At 46.0% G+C, this 16435-nt stretch overlaps 1 protein-coding gene across 5 annotated transcripts in view; it reads right to left on the minus strand.

The window, feature by feature from the left end:
• Window positions 1–16435, minus strand: part of LOC144727255 (estrogen-related receptor gamma-like) — a 402552-nt gene that overhangs the window by 109989 nt on the left and 276128 nt on the right. For all 5 annotated transcript variants that reach the window (XM_078605948.1, XM_078605949.1, XM_078605947.1 and 2 more), the window contains 2 exons: window positions 15789–16339; window positions 8416–8532 (listed from right to left, as the gene is read on the minus strand). In XM_078605948.1, the coding sequence (XP_078462074.1) occupies window positions 8416–8532; window positions 15789–16339 (668 nt within the window). The remainder of the gene's footprint in view (window positions 1–8415; window positions 8533–15788; window positions 16340–16435) is intronic.

A 16435-nucleotide genomic window follows, 5' to 3' on the forward strand; every position in this document is an offset into this window, starting at 1 on the left:
AGGTTTCTTTTGCAAGACGTCTTCTCGGTGGGGTTTAACAATCGTAAAATAAAGTATATCACGGTTTTGTGCTGCATATACGCACACACACACACAATTAATTGCACCTCCAGTTAGCACGGTTGGCTACGTGCAGTGCAAAAGAAGTTCAACATACATACATCTGGAGTTAATATATATATATAAAAAATTCAGCCCTTTGTCAATGCATTGCCATGATAAGGCCACCCATTACACTGTGTAGGTTATGGGGTCTGTTTGACCTTGCTGCATTACACTGGTCTGTGTGTAGCTTTGTCAGTGCGAGTTTAGACACACTAACATAAACATGATAATAATATGACTATTCAATTAATCATTACTTACAGTTATTTGTCAACCTATTGAGGGATGAAAGACACCTTGACCACGAAGGTTGTTTGACCATACTTCGCCGGACTGGTTGGTGCGGTTCAACGAAGGCGACAAAGCCGGGACCAGTTCCGATATTGCTCACCACTGATGATAGCCGTGGCCGGGAATCGAATTCAGGCCAATGGGTTCATAGTGCATTGCGCCAACCATTCTGCTACTGCTCCCCACGATGATATCCAATATCTATATACCTAGATATGTTACATTACCGATACTACCGGTGAATATGTGGGTTTATTTTTCCACGGTATTGCAGAGTATGTCACGGTACACGCGTACAGTAATGTTGCACTGTCATGCGTAACTTGGAGCAGTTTAAAAGGGCAAACGTGGGGAAGTGTCGTGTTGTGTTTTCACTTTGCCTCAATTTACTCTGCAAATCAGATCTGATCCAGTGCACCAGGCACATGTATCTCTTCATAACGAGGCGAAGGGATACGCACTCAACAATTATATGAGTGGAGGTTCAAACGATCCATTGTCATAGAATGAGTGCGTTGACGGTAGCGGTTGCTATGTTGAACGATACATTCATAATGCGCTCACAAAACATTCGAAATCGCCTTTAGCATGGCATAAATCACGGGATGTTACGCATGCACAATCTATTTAAGAAACTTCTTCATTAACAAGCGCTATTAAAAACGATGACGAAGATAACATCATCTTTTAAATACTGCCGATGAAGTCGTTAAAGCGATACATACCTTCAACGGATATTTAAATCAAGGAAGAAAAACCATGCACATGCGTGGATTCTGTAATGCTGCCCAACATGAGTTTGTCCTGTTGTAGCATTCAAAACATAGCACTGGCACCAGACACGCAGCAGGACGCAGTGCAGGATGAGGCAATGGGGTTTTGATAGCGGCTTCACCCACGAGGTTGGATCAACTCACCCCTGTCATATTATTGTGGCAATCGCAGCACTCTGAGAGGGCTGTAAAGGATAAATGAGCATCGTGCCATGCTCATTTCACTGCGAAACCACTTGAACATTAGAATTATGTTGCCATGTCTATAATTTAAACAGCAACACAAATCTGCACGTCTATCTTCATTAACCCCATTATTTAACCACACAGACCCTATACCATGGTGCCCCCTCAAACCATCATCTCACGGGAATATGTAAAAAAGAGTACCACTTGTGGGAAGGCAACAACGGTTAAATTTCGATTTAAAGCTTTCGTGACTGCAGGGATTCATCTTCTTGGTTCTTTCGGTAAAGTCACGTAGAAGGGAAATAATAAAATAATAAAAATAAAACATAATAAAATTATTCTCACGACGTTTCAGCCACAACGCAAGGAGCCGTCCTCAGGTGGAGAACAGGTCTGTCGAGGAGACAGAGTCTGAATGTCTCCTCGACAGACCTGACTTTACCGAAAGAACCAAGAAGAAGCAACAACGGTTGTTGGAGTGACTGTCCCCTGTCACAGGAAAATGGAATTTCTACCACTAGCTCTGGGCCACCGAAATTAGGTTTTCTATGCAACGAGGTTTCTCCGCAGGGTTGCCGGGCTCACTCTCCGTGATCGGTGGAGGAGTTCGGTAATCTGGGGGAGCCTCGGAGTCGAGCCGCTGCTCCTCCGGATCGAGAGGAGCCAACTGAGGTGGTTCGGGCCACCTGGTGAGGATGGGGCCCCCGGTCGACTCTCCCTGGAACTCTACCGGGCGGCAGCAGCAGCAGCAGCATCAGCGTCCCACTGGGTTAAGACCCCGGGGCCGGCCCAGGACCACGCTGCTGCTGCTGGCGGGACGATGTCGCTCGGCTGGCCTGGGAACGCCTGGGAGTTCCCCAGGAAAAGCTAGAGTCTGTGTATAGCAGTGTAAAGTGTAGTGTATTGTAGTGTATATTATAGTGTATAGTAGTGTATAGTATATATTAGTGTATAGTGTAGTGTATAGTGTAGTGTATAGTGTAGTGTATTATAGTGTAATGTATTGTAGTGTATAGTGTAGTGTATTGAAGTGTTTAGTGTAGTGTACAGTGTAGTGTATACTAGTGCATAGTGTAGTGTCTAGTAATGTATAGTGTAGTGAATAGTAGTGTATAGTGTAGCGTATAGCAGTGTTTAGTATAGTCGTGTATAATGTAATGTATAGTAGTGAATAGTAATTTAGTGCTAGAGTCTGTCGCCAGGGAAAGGGAGATCTTGACCGCCCTACTCAACACGCTGCCGCCGTGACCCTCACCAGGACAAGCGGACTGAGAGACAAACGAACGAACGAGCTCTGGGCCTCCTCAAGAGAAGAGCAATGCCCCCAATTCCCTCATGAAGAAGGGAGAGATGCCGACATTTTGGACGCAACTGATGACGACTGAAAGGCAATACTAGTTGATTTAGGAGGATGAGGATGATTGAACAAGGTTGAAATAGGAACCAGAAAACATACACACTATGAAATGTAAACAAACAATACACTCACAGTATTGTATTCTTGGTTGTTTCGGTAAAGTCACGTAGAAGGGAAACAATGAAATAATAAAAAATATATATTTTTTTGTTTCCCTTCTACGTGACTTTACCGAAAGAACCAAGAATATGAATCCCTGCAGTCACGAAAGCTTTAAATCAAAATCTCAATGTTGTGTATAGGCTCCACCGTGCATTATGCAATACGGAAACACCGTGGATTGGAAATAGGCACATTTCAAACATAGGAATACAACTATTGCGAACCAAAAAAAACCTCATTTTAGTACGCCAAATGAACTTTAAATAAACGAAAGTGTTTTGCAAATAAAATATCTAGGTTTACCTCAATTTGAAACGTCTAATGCATTTTGTGTATAAAACTTCAAACATTTCTTCTTCTTCGTCCACCAGCATCGCCAAATCCAGGCTCACCCAATTTAAAGCACAGTAAATACCAACTTGTATTTATACAGTATATTATTTATTTTAAGAGAGAGGTGGGTTTACAATTTTACCCACTGTACCGTGTCCCCGCTGTTTCCCCCTCGCCCGCCCGCAGCTATTTGTACACAAAAGAAAACGCCGCCACACACACACAAAAAAAACAAACACAGGATTAATCTTTCCCTAAAAGCGTTTCAATATATCGCCAGAGCAGGTTTCTATTAAAAACAAACAGGGGGTGCAACCGGGCCGATATAATTCTGTGGGAGTAAATGTTAAAACCTACAGAGGCCCTGTGCCCAGGGGGTCAGAGTGTTAAATAGTTTCAGTATCTGAATGTAGAAGTGTGTGTGTGAATTTTTATTCTTCTTCTAAAATATAAACTTGCGGAAAATCTCAATAAAAAACTACAAAGTTTGAAAACCTGAGGCATGTGTGTGTATATTAGTCAGTGTATAAACACTTATAAAAATAGGCATGATATATTGTCAATTTTCTTACCAAACTAAAGAAAAGATCTGAAAATCGAGCCTACATGCGGACAATTCGGATGATCCAATTTTATTTTATTTCCGATTAATCCAAAAGTAGCGGTGAAGTCAGTAATACGACGTCGCTTCTGCACTTTTCCCCACCAGTAGTGCAAAAATATACAAGGCAACTTTCTACCAAAGGTGTAATTCACATGGTGATGTCATAATTGTTCGCACTCGGGACACTTAAAATTAGTATAACATGTCAATGATCAATATCTGAAATTTCCCCTTGAAATTCCAAATATACAAAACTCGTTCCACGTGATTTTTTGTTTCTCTTATCGGTAGGATATCTCGAGTTAACGCCGTATTAAAATGCACGTGAAGAAATTCGGGTCACATGGCATCATGAGAAACTGAATATAAGAATAGGTTTTTAACCCTTTCTGGCAATAAAACAGGTGTTAAGATGTTAAAACACCAAACTGAAACCTTTTGCAAGGAATCATGTCTGCATTAACCACATATACTTGTGGTGAACATGCTACCAAACAAAAACATGCTCTGGTAGTATTTGCATTGTCTTTAAAACTGATTGGTCCACACCAGAGACAGCTTTCTATAGAGCCTTGTCTCAAACGGCGTTAGACCAGAGGACCCCAAAAGGCGAACAGCACAAAGACAATGCCACTATTGGGACATTTATAGCTCGGGCTGAGGAGCTACATTATGGGACCTTCATACTGGCAAGGGATGTCCCATGATGAGAAACTGTATTGATATGGCATGTCCTGTACACGTACATAAGGCACACATGGGAAAAGAGCCTGTGGCTCATTGCAAGCTCATAGCTTCTCTGGTCTGGCCACCAAATGAAAATGCTAAATGTATGACTTATTTTTTTTTACTGTTGGTATGATAAATATTCAATCGTTTCACTTTCATAAGTAGTCATCATCGCTGAATATTCCCGTCACCCAACCAGCGAAGCTTTCTGTTGTATACAGCAGCCCTCTGTAGCATTCATGGGGCTTGCATTAACGGACAATGGCACACGGAGATGGCTAAAGTTATTAAATAATGTACTTTATATTTCGTGTGAACACTTTCAATGCTGAACCTCAAGATGTGCCAGGCAGAAGGATAACTTTTTTTTTACATTTTGGCCAAAAGAAAATTCTCTCCATTTTCATTGCAACACAGCACTAAAAGTGCATATTCAACACCACCGAAATCTTACTGCGTCAACATACGCAGTGCCCCTTACAAGCACATCCGATTGACTCCCCTTGTTAATATATTGCAGGCGTAGGCCAGCAGTGGACGTAGCGTAATTAAGAAATATTACAATTAAGAGCCAACTAATTCCAGTTATTGACTGTTTCAAGTGAACGTGGCATATCACCCCATTGATTCGTTAACTAGGGCCATATGTTACGCACAGCTATGCCTTTGACATGCGTCATGTTTTGCCATTGATCTCCCGGCACAAAGGGAATGCGTGGCGCTGGCGAGAAAGGCAAGCTGGCTCCATACTCCACATGAATGCACGGAGTGATCCATCAAGTGATTTTAAAAATATATATTAAATTAATTCCCCTTTTTGCTAAGGTGTGGAGGCGTACAGGAGTAGCTGAGGCATGGCTACATGCTAAGGGGGAGCCTGAGATCTCCCTGTGTGTGTCGCTGGAAATCGCTGCATTTACACGGCCTGTGTTGGGATGTAATTGGCTGATGTTTTTGTTCGGTGCTTGGTAATCTTGAAGAGAACGCCGGCTTTGTTGTGGAATCACAGAGGATGGCCTCAACGTGGTGATCCATTGCTATTCGTGAGCAAGGTTCTATTTGCACGGGACAATATACACAGGCATGGTTCAATAGGCTCTGAGGCTTGAGTAAATAAGACAGACAAGCATGGGAGAGAGCACACACACACACACATGCATGCACAAGTGCATGCTTTCATACACGCACACAAAGAACCCCCGTATATCGCCTTTAACAGACTGTTGGGGCAGATGCTGTTAGCGGGCACCGATAAAGGCCGGCACGGCATACAACGAGGTGGGTGGCCAGCACCACGCCCGGCCGCCTTTGTCTCCAAAGTGCCAACGATTTACACACCGTACCAGGTACTCATTTGAGGCTAAGTCGACCTAGGGGAGGCCCAGTACCAGTTCAAATATTCGATTCTGGTCTTGTCCACGAGTGGAAAATCGAACTCGGGTCACTGGGTTTATTGCGCAGCGCTCTATCCACGACACTGCCACTCCCAATTGACTACTCCCAACATGCGTGTAATCGCACACATGCATGCAACCATGTCATGTCGAAGTGCATGCACTCAGCGATAGCAGACATGCTAAGATATACGATTATTCCATTTAGCTTGGGACCAGCGGAGCACCTGTTAAGGTACATTACACGAACCGTATCATACACAAATGTATATATTACACAAACGAGTGGAATGTCCTGCACCACGACTAGTCACGATGTAAAGTAACCTATGCCATATTCTTAAAATTATTTCATGCTGAGTTGATCTAAGGGAAGTCCAAGCACCAGGCCAGGCTACAATTGCCACTAATGTGTATGGCTAGTGGGTGACCCCAGGTCACTAATATTATACATCATTGAAGCATATCTGCATACCCGTATGTAGTTCATTCATCAACATGTCACTGCTACACACACACGCACGTCTGAGAGATACAATAATCACATCTATGAGACCGACGGTGGTTGAATATGTGCGCGCACTCATATGCGTGTGTATTTGTTGCGAATATTTTAAGAGTAAATATTCCTTATGAAATCATCTTAAGGCTCTTCTTCGATGAAAGGTCGCGTAATCTGTGGATTAACACGCGTATACTCCCCATTTCGTTTGACGCTTTTAAAACTAGAAGCTGGATAGCCCACATTAACCCTTTCCTGTTCCAATGACGTACATGTATATACATTATCCGTTTTACCTCCGGTCGCGTTCAAGATAACATAGATGTAGGTCAACGGAATAAAAACTAAAATAAAATAACTTCATCGGGACCAAGGCTCCCACAAGGCCGTGCTGGAGGGCGTGTGGCACAGTTTGGCGCCGGCTATCGTAGAGTGCAGTCATGTCACTACAGTTCTCTGCGGTGAGTGCGATGTCTTTAAAAACAACGGCACTACTACACCTCTCTAAATAAAATTAACACTGAGCCGCTTGTGTGCTCCGAGATTCAGCGGTAATGGGACCCCCACCCTGCAACATTTGCTGACGTCTCGGAACGGGAAAGGGTTAATACCACGCTATCATCAGCCGTGGTCAATCCACTGCTGGATGAAGGAATCCTCAAGTTGCCGCTGCCAAATCTCACGATTCTGCGACGCCGGAATGAGTAGGCCCCGTAGCTGTGATGCCACCCACCCAACCAGCCCAGCCTCTAGTAATTTTGAAATAAATTAACCCACCAGCATTCACAATGCCCTGCTGTTTCAAACAAACCGTAAACTCAAACCCTTTAGTAGCCCAGCATGGTGGGGGGGGGGGTGCCCCAAAAGAATGTTTATTTCTTTCAATCTCTCTTGCGTAAAGGGCAGCTCCATTGAGAAGAACACAGCTCATTTAGCAAAGATGCCCAGTGGCATTTTGCTGAAGAAATTCATTAATTTTCCCGTGGATTTCCCCGGTACGGAAATCTCTGCGATCGCAACACTGGACTCGTACGGAACAAGACGCACCGCGCACTTTCTATAGACAATGTGCTGAATTTAAATGCGTATTGAATTTACCTTATTAGACCTGTAACTTAGTAGGCATGTAACCGATTTAATTATTAAAAGAAAATCATGCACGCAAGAATGTGTGTGTTTTTTATCGCACAAAGTTTAAGCAATTAAGACGCTTATATTCAGCCTAATGCAGGGAACGAAACTGTAAAGCAAGACGGTACAAACTTGTGAAGTCACAACACCCAAACTGTGACAATTAACAATTCGACAGTCAATTGAATCGGATTGTCACGTGGCAACCGATCCAGCTTGTCAGCAGACCAGAATTTTGTCCGAAGTTTTTTTTCTGGAGATCACATCCAGTATCATCAGGCACGCACAAAAAGCCCAGGTGTTAGCAAAGCTCAGCTTTAAAAACAAAGGGACATTAAACCCTACATGACGACCTAAGCCAAATAAAAACTAATTAAGAATCAGAATATTGGCCGTGAAAGCCTACGTCGGAAATCAATTCACAATTCATCAGTTTGGGGGGAGAGAGAGACGGTTGGGGGGGGGCGGGGGGAGGGTGGGGGGAGGGCGGGAGGCACGTGACATTACCGTTCCTCCGATTAGCACAGTTGTCTGAGTATCATGCGAAAAAACTTCAACATTTCCATATACATACCTAAAACAACAAACAACAACAACCGCCATTCGCCACTAAGTGACGTCACCACAGCGCTTGTGCCAGGCTAGGTGCACTTTCGGGCCACGTGAAAGTGTCGAACACCCGCTGGCAGGTCACGGAACAGACCCAGGTGCCATGGGTTGACCGACTTAGATGACCGGCCGATGCACCACAGACGTACCAACATACGCGCGCAACATACGCGTGTTGCAGGAGCAGCTGCGTGTCGTGCGACCGAGGGAATCTCCCGGCGGCCGGTGCCTCTAACCTTCTCGGAGCATTCCCACTTTGAGGCACTTCATGAAGCGGCAGGCCTGGCAGGCCTTGCGCCTCCGCTTCGTGATCTCGCACTCGTTGGACGCTGGGCAGCTGTACTCGATGTTCCCTGAGACACAAAGACACAGAAACGCACGCACGCGCACGCACACACCGGGCGCACGTGAGCGCACGAGGGCACGCGGACCGCACTGCTGTGCTCGCGATGACGCGAGTACATACGTGTGTATGTATGTATGTATGTAAGTATGCTGAACTTCTTTCACACCGTACGTAGCCAACCGTGCTGATTGGAGGTGTGCGGGGGAAAAAAATAAGCATCGATAAAGTATCGATGGTGCGAGAGGAATTGTTGATCAGGAGCACCGCTGGTGGTTACTGGCCATGCGCGGGCCTGTGCTCCCAACCGGCCCTTCGTCGGTCTGACGACGCTGGGTTGATGGGACACAGCACAACGCAAAACTGAGAAGCCCAGTGTCGTGGCGACGAGTTCCGAAACCTTTTTTGTGACCCAGCAGTGAAACTTCACGCGAAATCAAGTTGATGTATTGTACAGCTCCCCGATGTCTTTTAGGATCGTATTTGCGCGTTGTTCGGCACGATGTCTGACGTTGCTGGATATAATTGCTTTACTTTCTGAAGAAGCTACCTCAGCACGTGGAGTGAAGTGTCGGACAACGTGCCAAACAACAGCACAGTAGAACAATACAGCCGCATAGCACTACCAGAGCAGCAGAATAAAGATCATCGCTATGCTCGACAATAGCCAATGGGATGAAACATTTCCAACTAACATTGGTGGTGGCATTTATTTGTCCGGGCAATTTATGCTCCTGCATTGGGATGTTTACTCAATAAGTGGTCATCTAGGTTAAGGAGCACTTATCTTCATTTTCAAATGTTGAATTGGGGTGCCATGGCTTTTCATGGCTTTGCCCGGTGACCTGCTCTTGAAAACGGATATTGGTGTGATTTCCCCCCCCCCCCCCCAACATTATGTTTTATTAACATAACAATTCAGGTACACACAGAGGTTATGAACGGGGGCGTTGAGACCAGCGAAAACGCATTACGGATTAAAGTGCAATGGAAACCTGTCTAAACAGCACGTTTAAATAAACTGCTCCGATCAACTCCACAACCCTGGTGCCTCCCTAAGCTGTAGGAGAATACAAAAAAAGGCGGGGAGGGGGGGGGCGAAATTGGCCCCAATTTTGACTACCGCTGTGATGAACGTCGGCGTGCTTTGGGTATTTAAACGCACAAGCTACTGGGCCAATGGGCAGAAATCAAAGCCTCGAGTCTCCCATGCAAACTCGCTCAGCGGCAAAAGCACATTGACTTACAAGGCCACGCAACCACTCATCGTGGCTAATGTTCCCAATTTGGTCCCGACACCAGCAGACAATCAAGCACTCTGGAGAACGGTGGCTTTTTTTTTATGTGTCCACACAAATTAGCAGACAGCATGCTTGTTTGACGATGTTCCCAAAGCACATTACCGTGGGAATTCGGTTAGATTTGAGCCAGCGAACTGTGAAGCAGGAGGCTGGCTCTGTAGTAACTAGACGACCCACCCACCCCCAGTAAATATGTAAATATGTGCGCTGTTATGTGCATCTTGAACAATGAATGTGTGCGCATATATAATGTGTAGTGGAAACACTACACCACTGCCGGATGCATGTACAACTGCGCTGGCGTGTGCCGTCTGTGGACAACCCAAGTTCGATTCCTGTTCACGACCAACGTCAGTGACAAATGTTTGAATAGGTTCTGAGCCTACCCTAGGTCGACTCAGACTTAAATGAGCACCTGGTGCAGTGTGTGTATACGAATCAGCACTCGGGAGACAAAGGCTGCCGGGCATCGGTAATGTGCCGAATCGGCCTTCGTAGGCGGTCTCTAACAGCACTTGCCCCAACAGTCTGTTAAAGGCTATACACGCGATCTTTGTCATAGTGTTTTTTTTTTATAATTCACCTCTCCCACCAGCGATTAGATGGAACAAAAATAATCGAGTGATCTTTGGCTGGGCTGTAGTCTCGTTTTTGCTATGGCTTCATTTTTACAGCCGCGTTTATTCCAGTTCATTCGCCACATGAGTCCAAATGAGCACGAGTGTGTAATTTACGCAACATAACAGACGTATAAAAAAATAACAACCAAATCCTTAGATTAATGTATCACGATGATACGTACTCAGTAGACATGCAACGTTGGACCAACACGTTGGGCTAATGTCGACCCAACATTCCGTATATAATGGGTACCAATGAACGTGGGAGTCAATGTTAGTAGCCGAGTAATTTGATGCATTTGTGGTTCGGTGCGTTGTACTACAATCACTGCCACATGGGAATATATTCACACATTTTTGGATAAACTTGTCCTGGGCGTCACTTAGGTGAACTCAGCCTTAAAAGGTGTCTTGCCACAGCACCTGATGAGACATGAATGGAGGCTGTGTTTTTTTTTCCATCATTGTGTAAATAAGAAGCCGTGTAAAATATGTGTATGTGTAGACAATCGAAGTGTGTACATGTAAACAAATACAGATATGTACCACAAACATGTTTTGTAGACCAGAAAATTCTACGCTGTGCGTGTCTGTGGGTGCGTACACACGCGTGCGAAAACGACCAGTCACACGAGTTCGATTCCCGCTCTCGGCCAAGATCAGTGGCGTGTATTTGACCCGTTCCTGGGCCTCTCCTAGGTAGGCTCGGCAATAAAACGAGAATGTGGTGCGACGTGGAAACATCAGCAACGGGGACGCAAAGGCAGCTGGGCGATCTTAGTCTTTGTCTATAAAATATAATTTTCTTAGCGGTTTCTACAATGACAACAATGTCAATATTACTCTATGTTCCATCATCTATGCAGCATTATCAAATAGTCAATAAAGACAAATAACCACGCACAAGCTGCTCATTAACCTTTGAACTTATTATTTCAGAAATTTATTTTAATTAAATGACCCTTTCCAAGCCATGCTGTAGGTCTATCAGGGTCACGAAGGCAGCAATAAGCCAGATTCACATTTACCCTGGTCCTGAGTTTTCTCACTGCAGACAAATCGAGGTAAGTTGGGTTAACAACAATATTTCTCTACTGCAGACTCGCCTCTTATCTACGACCCCATTACTCGCGACTCCTACAATCAGAAAAAAGTCAAGGGCCAGTGAAAACTCCTATTATCCATGCCCCTACTCATCCTACTATTTACGTATGTCCGTGATTTGTTTCCATGTATTAACGGTGAAACAATTTGCGGATAACATGGCCGATAAAACACTCGTGTTTGGTGGATAAAAAGAGTGCTCTTAATGTATTTCATTTTTATTTTAGTGAAAAAAAAACTTCTGTGTACAACAACCCAATGTGTCACGCCAGTGACTGCATTGCAAGGCCACCATTCGTCTCCTCTGCAGAGAGACACAATCACTGCCGGTCACGTGTTACTGCGCGTCCGCATTTGCCGAGGCTGCTTAACTGCAGCGCTTGCACGCCACGATAAATTTGGCATCAAACGGCAGCTAATGAAGTATAGAGTTCTACCCCTTAGGAAATCAAACATTCAGCACTCGGAGCTTGAAAACACAATCATCAAGAGCTCGCCACGGCCAATGCAATTGATGCCATCGCAGCTCGCCTTCACTTCCTCCCTTCTGCCAGATACAGCCATTGGTGCACAGTCAGCACCACAACTTCCCAGCTCTGTTATGACAGTGGCCGATGCTTTGCCTTTAGCCACACAGAGAGCGAGGCGATGCATTCTCGAGCGGCATCCTGAAAGGAAGAAGGGCCCATTACCCAAAAGGTCACCGACACTGAATATTTGTTGTTTTTTTTCCCCTTTGAGCGAATTTCTATTATTTCGTATGGAAATAGCTGTGTTTTTAACTAAAACTGGCTTTGTCAAAAAAATGTATGTTCAGGAGCTATATGCCAATGTCCAGGTCTGCTAACCACTCAGAGAGGGATTGAGGAGAGAGAGTTTCGTGTGGGTTTGCCGTTCGTCCTCCTCTGTTGAAGGAGCACAGGCTACTGTGGTTGACTGTACGGTCTATAGTTGGGGTTGCATGACGAATATATATTTGTGCATTTGCAGCGCACTTTTTTTTGGGGGAAATACTGTTGAAAAGGGGTCCTGAAACCCAGTGAGGCCTTTTTGGTTATACAACTGACAAAGATGGTTCACTGTTTTCAGTGTTCAATGAATAGAAAATTATATTATTATTAAGTCAGTAGCGGGTATAAATACAGCATTTGGCATTTCTATTTTTAACGTGTAATTCAAATGCACGTGCAACCTTTTGCGTCCGATGCGTGTAATAGTGCTAGCTTTATTTGAATCACTACATTAGTGCAGATTCCTTCGAAACCTTAAATTACGTCCATCATTGGGCCCTGCAAGTTCTTCGTCCTATGCCCATGCAATGGCAGGAAAAACCTACAATCTCGTCTCCCAGAACTGAAGTGTCACCTATTTCAGGAGAGCCCTTGCTTTTCCGCGGCTTAAATGAGCCTCTCACTTAAGCCTTCCGGACACTTCGCTTGGCATTCACAGGGTGCGCCGGTGTAGATGACCAAAGTTTACAGACAAAGGAGGTGATCACAGCAGCTGTTGTAAGCAACTTAACACTGCAAACGTGCCGCACCATCTCCGTCGTGCCTTGTGCCCAATTATAGTCGCGCGCGGCAAAGGTTTTTAAGATCTGGTGGGAGCGTTCAGCTAATGGAAAGTTGCTTAAAGCAAAAACTGCCAGTTGTCCCTGTTAAAAGAGTGAGGGAGATCCTATCTGGTGTACGACGATCAGCTAATCCGCGGTAATAGCACACTTGCAAATGTGCTCATTATAAATAAAAGAGGCGGTTGTGCTAATTTTGTTGAGGGAGCAATTTTTTTTTCTTCCTCTTCTTCTGTTGAACGTTATTTTTTAACATTATTAGCGCAAACGTAATTGTACACGCTACTCATTATTGTAACGGTTTGTGCAATAATACAAATAGCCAGCCAGCTGTGTGCATTCTGGATAATTAGTAATTAAAGGTGACCTTTGAGAATGTGCCCACTTATAATGTCCCGTGATTGTGAATGGAAAGGGCTGCCATTACTGTCTGCGCATGAGTGCTCTGCTCATAAACGGACGAGATGTTCTGAGGGATGCCGCCCTGATTACGGGCGAGAGAGGGGGCCATCGAAAAGTTTGCGGCTTCACGTAAAACACGGCAACGTGCCCCAATGAATCCACAATTTTTTTACGCGAGGTCCCCTTGTGGTAAAATGCATTTTGATGACCTGAAACTTAACTACAAAATGCATTTTTTTTAACAGGTAAGGCTCTTACTCTTTTTTCGGTAAAGAAAGAACCAAAGATAAATTCCTGCCGTGAAGAAAGATTCGAATCCAGATAAGGCTCTTTTTCAGAAGCGACCTGGCCACAAATGATTGACCGACGAAGTGGCTTATCATGTGGAAATGTATCGCAGCCAAATACTCTAAACGCACGTTTATAAACACTGGAGCATCAACACTGATGCTCCAGCGTTGCGAGGCATTCGCTCATCTTTTCCCCAAAACAGCCGTTTGCATGAATCGCTGCGTAAACCGCGAGACCACAAGCTGAAGTCCAATGTGACTTGTGACTCAAACGATGATCGCCGCAGCGTAAGGGTGGAGTTTGACCACAGGATCACTCCTGTTGACTTCCCCACAAAGTGGTTCCCTGTTTTATCGACCCTCCAGGGATTAATGACTCCCAACCGAGATTTAAACTTACAACGTTCAGACTGTGAACCGCTGGCCACAGATACAAGGTGTCACTTTATTGTCACTGGAAAATTGCTTTCTCTCTGTGGTGAGTTAATCAATGAATAACCGTGGAAGCATGTACAAGTCACTGGTAGCCATGTCGCGAATGGGTATGGATTTCTCCAGATTTCTCCTGATTTATTCGGATTCATATGGATATTTTTGTTCCACCCCAGAGCTCTCAAATTTAACGAACACAAATACAAGCACCACGAAAGTGTCTGAATTAATCCACGGCAATTAAATACGGTCGTGAATCATGAAGGTAAATTCCTATTCAAGAACGGATCAATCTTTGTTGCAGCAGCTCTTTTCAGGTTGGGCAGCGTGTCGTTTTGCCTGATGTCCGACGTTTCGCCTCCAGCAGCTTCAGTTCCTGAAGAAGCTCTAATTTCCTCCATAAACCACTAGTTTCGGACATCGTGCTGAACAAACGCATGCTTGCGCCCGACGGACAACGTCCGGAGAGCCGTACGGCGCAACCTCAAGGAAAGCCGATGCACTCCGTCGCATCGCCGCTCCTTTGTCAGGCTTCACAGACTTGTTGATCAGCCCCTCACCGTGCCCTCCCCCTGTCCCGCTCTCACTCATTCTCAAGACGAGGGAAGGATTCTGCACCCGCTTGAAAACGTTGCACGCTATTCACTCTCGGGCCGCACGGGAAGCCGGTCTCGGGTGATTATCTTTTTTTGTTTGATGGTGAATTTCCAAGCTAATCGCACTTTGTAAAGCGATAATTGGCATTGACAAACTTGACTAATTGAGAGGGTGTCGTCGTTCAATTTGACACCGATGTCTGAGAAACAAAAGGGGGTCCAGGTAGCAGAGGAGGAGACAAAAAAAATTCCCTGATGAAATTTGTTTTGGGGTGAAATAGAAGTGAAATATGGCATCAGTAATACATTTTAGTCAATGAGTTGGTTAGTTTTGTTAATTGATCATTGAGCGCGATGATAAAACACGCCTGCACCTTGGCGATCTGGAGGCAGGGTTGCCCGGATCGTGAACATTTCTACGGGAGCCTCACAGAATACAACAAATTATGAAATCTTCAGAGGACGGCAGTACAGAAAGTGGGCTCTTGATCGAATAACATGTGCACACTTTTACGTGTTATTCTCCAGTTTACTCCACAATTGAAAACTTCGATTCAAATGGAAGTGAGGCCCAACTTCTCAACAATGCAGGATTCTCTGGAAGAGTCTTGGGGGGTCTTAACACTCCATGAGGCTTTCTGCACCTCCGATTAGCGCGTTTGACCACTTATGGCATGAAAGAAGTTCAACGCACATACATACCCTGGATAAATGAACAAATCGCAGCAGAAAACAATTCGCTGGCCTTGATTGGCACCTTGAACATCGTGCAAATCCGGAAAGAACCACGATGAGTGACGGACCACAGACGGCCACGGGTGACAACCGAACTCAACCTTGCCAGCGCGTCTCCTTGGGCACGAGGGGCAAAACGTTGGGTACCGTATCAGCGGACGAACGCGTGAACCGCCCCCCCGCCCACGTGGAAGCGCCGGCGAGAAGCCCCCTCACCCTGGATGGTGCGCTTGAAGAACGCCTTGCAGGCCTCGCAGGACGCCACGCCGTAGTGGTAGCCCGACGCCACGTCCCCGCACACCAGGCACAGGCGCTTGGGCATGGCGTTGAGCATGTACTCGCACTTGGTCTGCACGTCGGCGCCCGGCGGCGAGTCGTCGTAGCGCTTGCGACCGTTGGGGCCGCCGGGCCCCACCATGGCCACGGCGGCCGCCGCCGCGGATGAGGCGGCGGACGAAGAAACGGCGGAGGAGGCCGCCGCGGCCGCGGCGGAGAAGGGCGAGTCGAGGCCGTTGTTCCGCGCGTGCGTCGAGTCCGCCGCCGCCGCCGCGGCGGAAGAGGAGGTGTGGTGGCGGTAAGGGCGGCCGTGCATCGCCGACGAGCTCATGCCGACGCCGTAGCTGCCGCTCGTGTCCGACGAGCCGCTGGGGCTGTGCTGCTGCGCCAGCGAGTCGCCCAACGGCGAGGGGCTGCACGGCTCCGTCTTGATGTAGGGTCCGCAAGACGGCAGGGAGCCACGGTCCTTGGCTGACATGCTGCTCAGGGGCCTGGGGAAGAGGCGGGCGGGCAGAGGCGCAAGAAGCGGAAAAGGGTGTTTGTTTAGTACGATTAGTTCGTTAGCTTCTGATAACCCGGCATCAAAC

The sequence above is a fragment of the Lampetra planeri genome, chromosome 25 (assembly GCF_965212315.1).
Source record: "Lampetra planeri chromosome 25, kcLamPlan1.2.h2, whole genome shotgun sequence".
Lineage (NCBI taxonomy): Eukaryota > Metazoa > Chordata > Hyperoartia > Petromyzontiformes > Petromyzontidae > Lampetra > Lampetra planeri.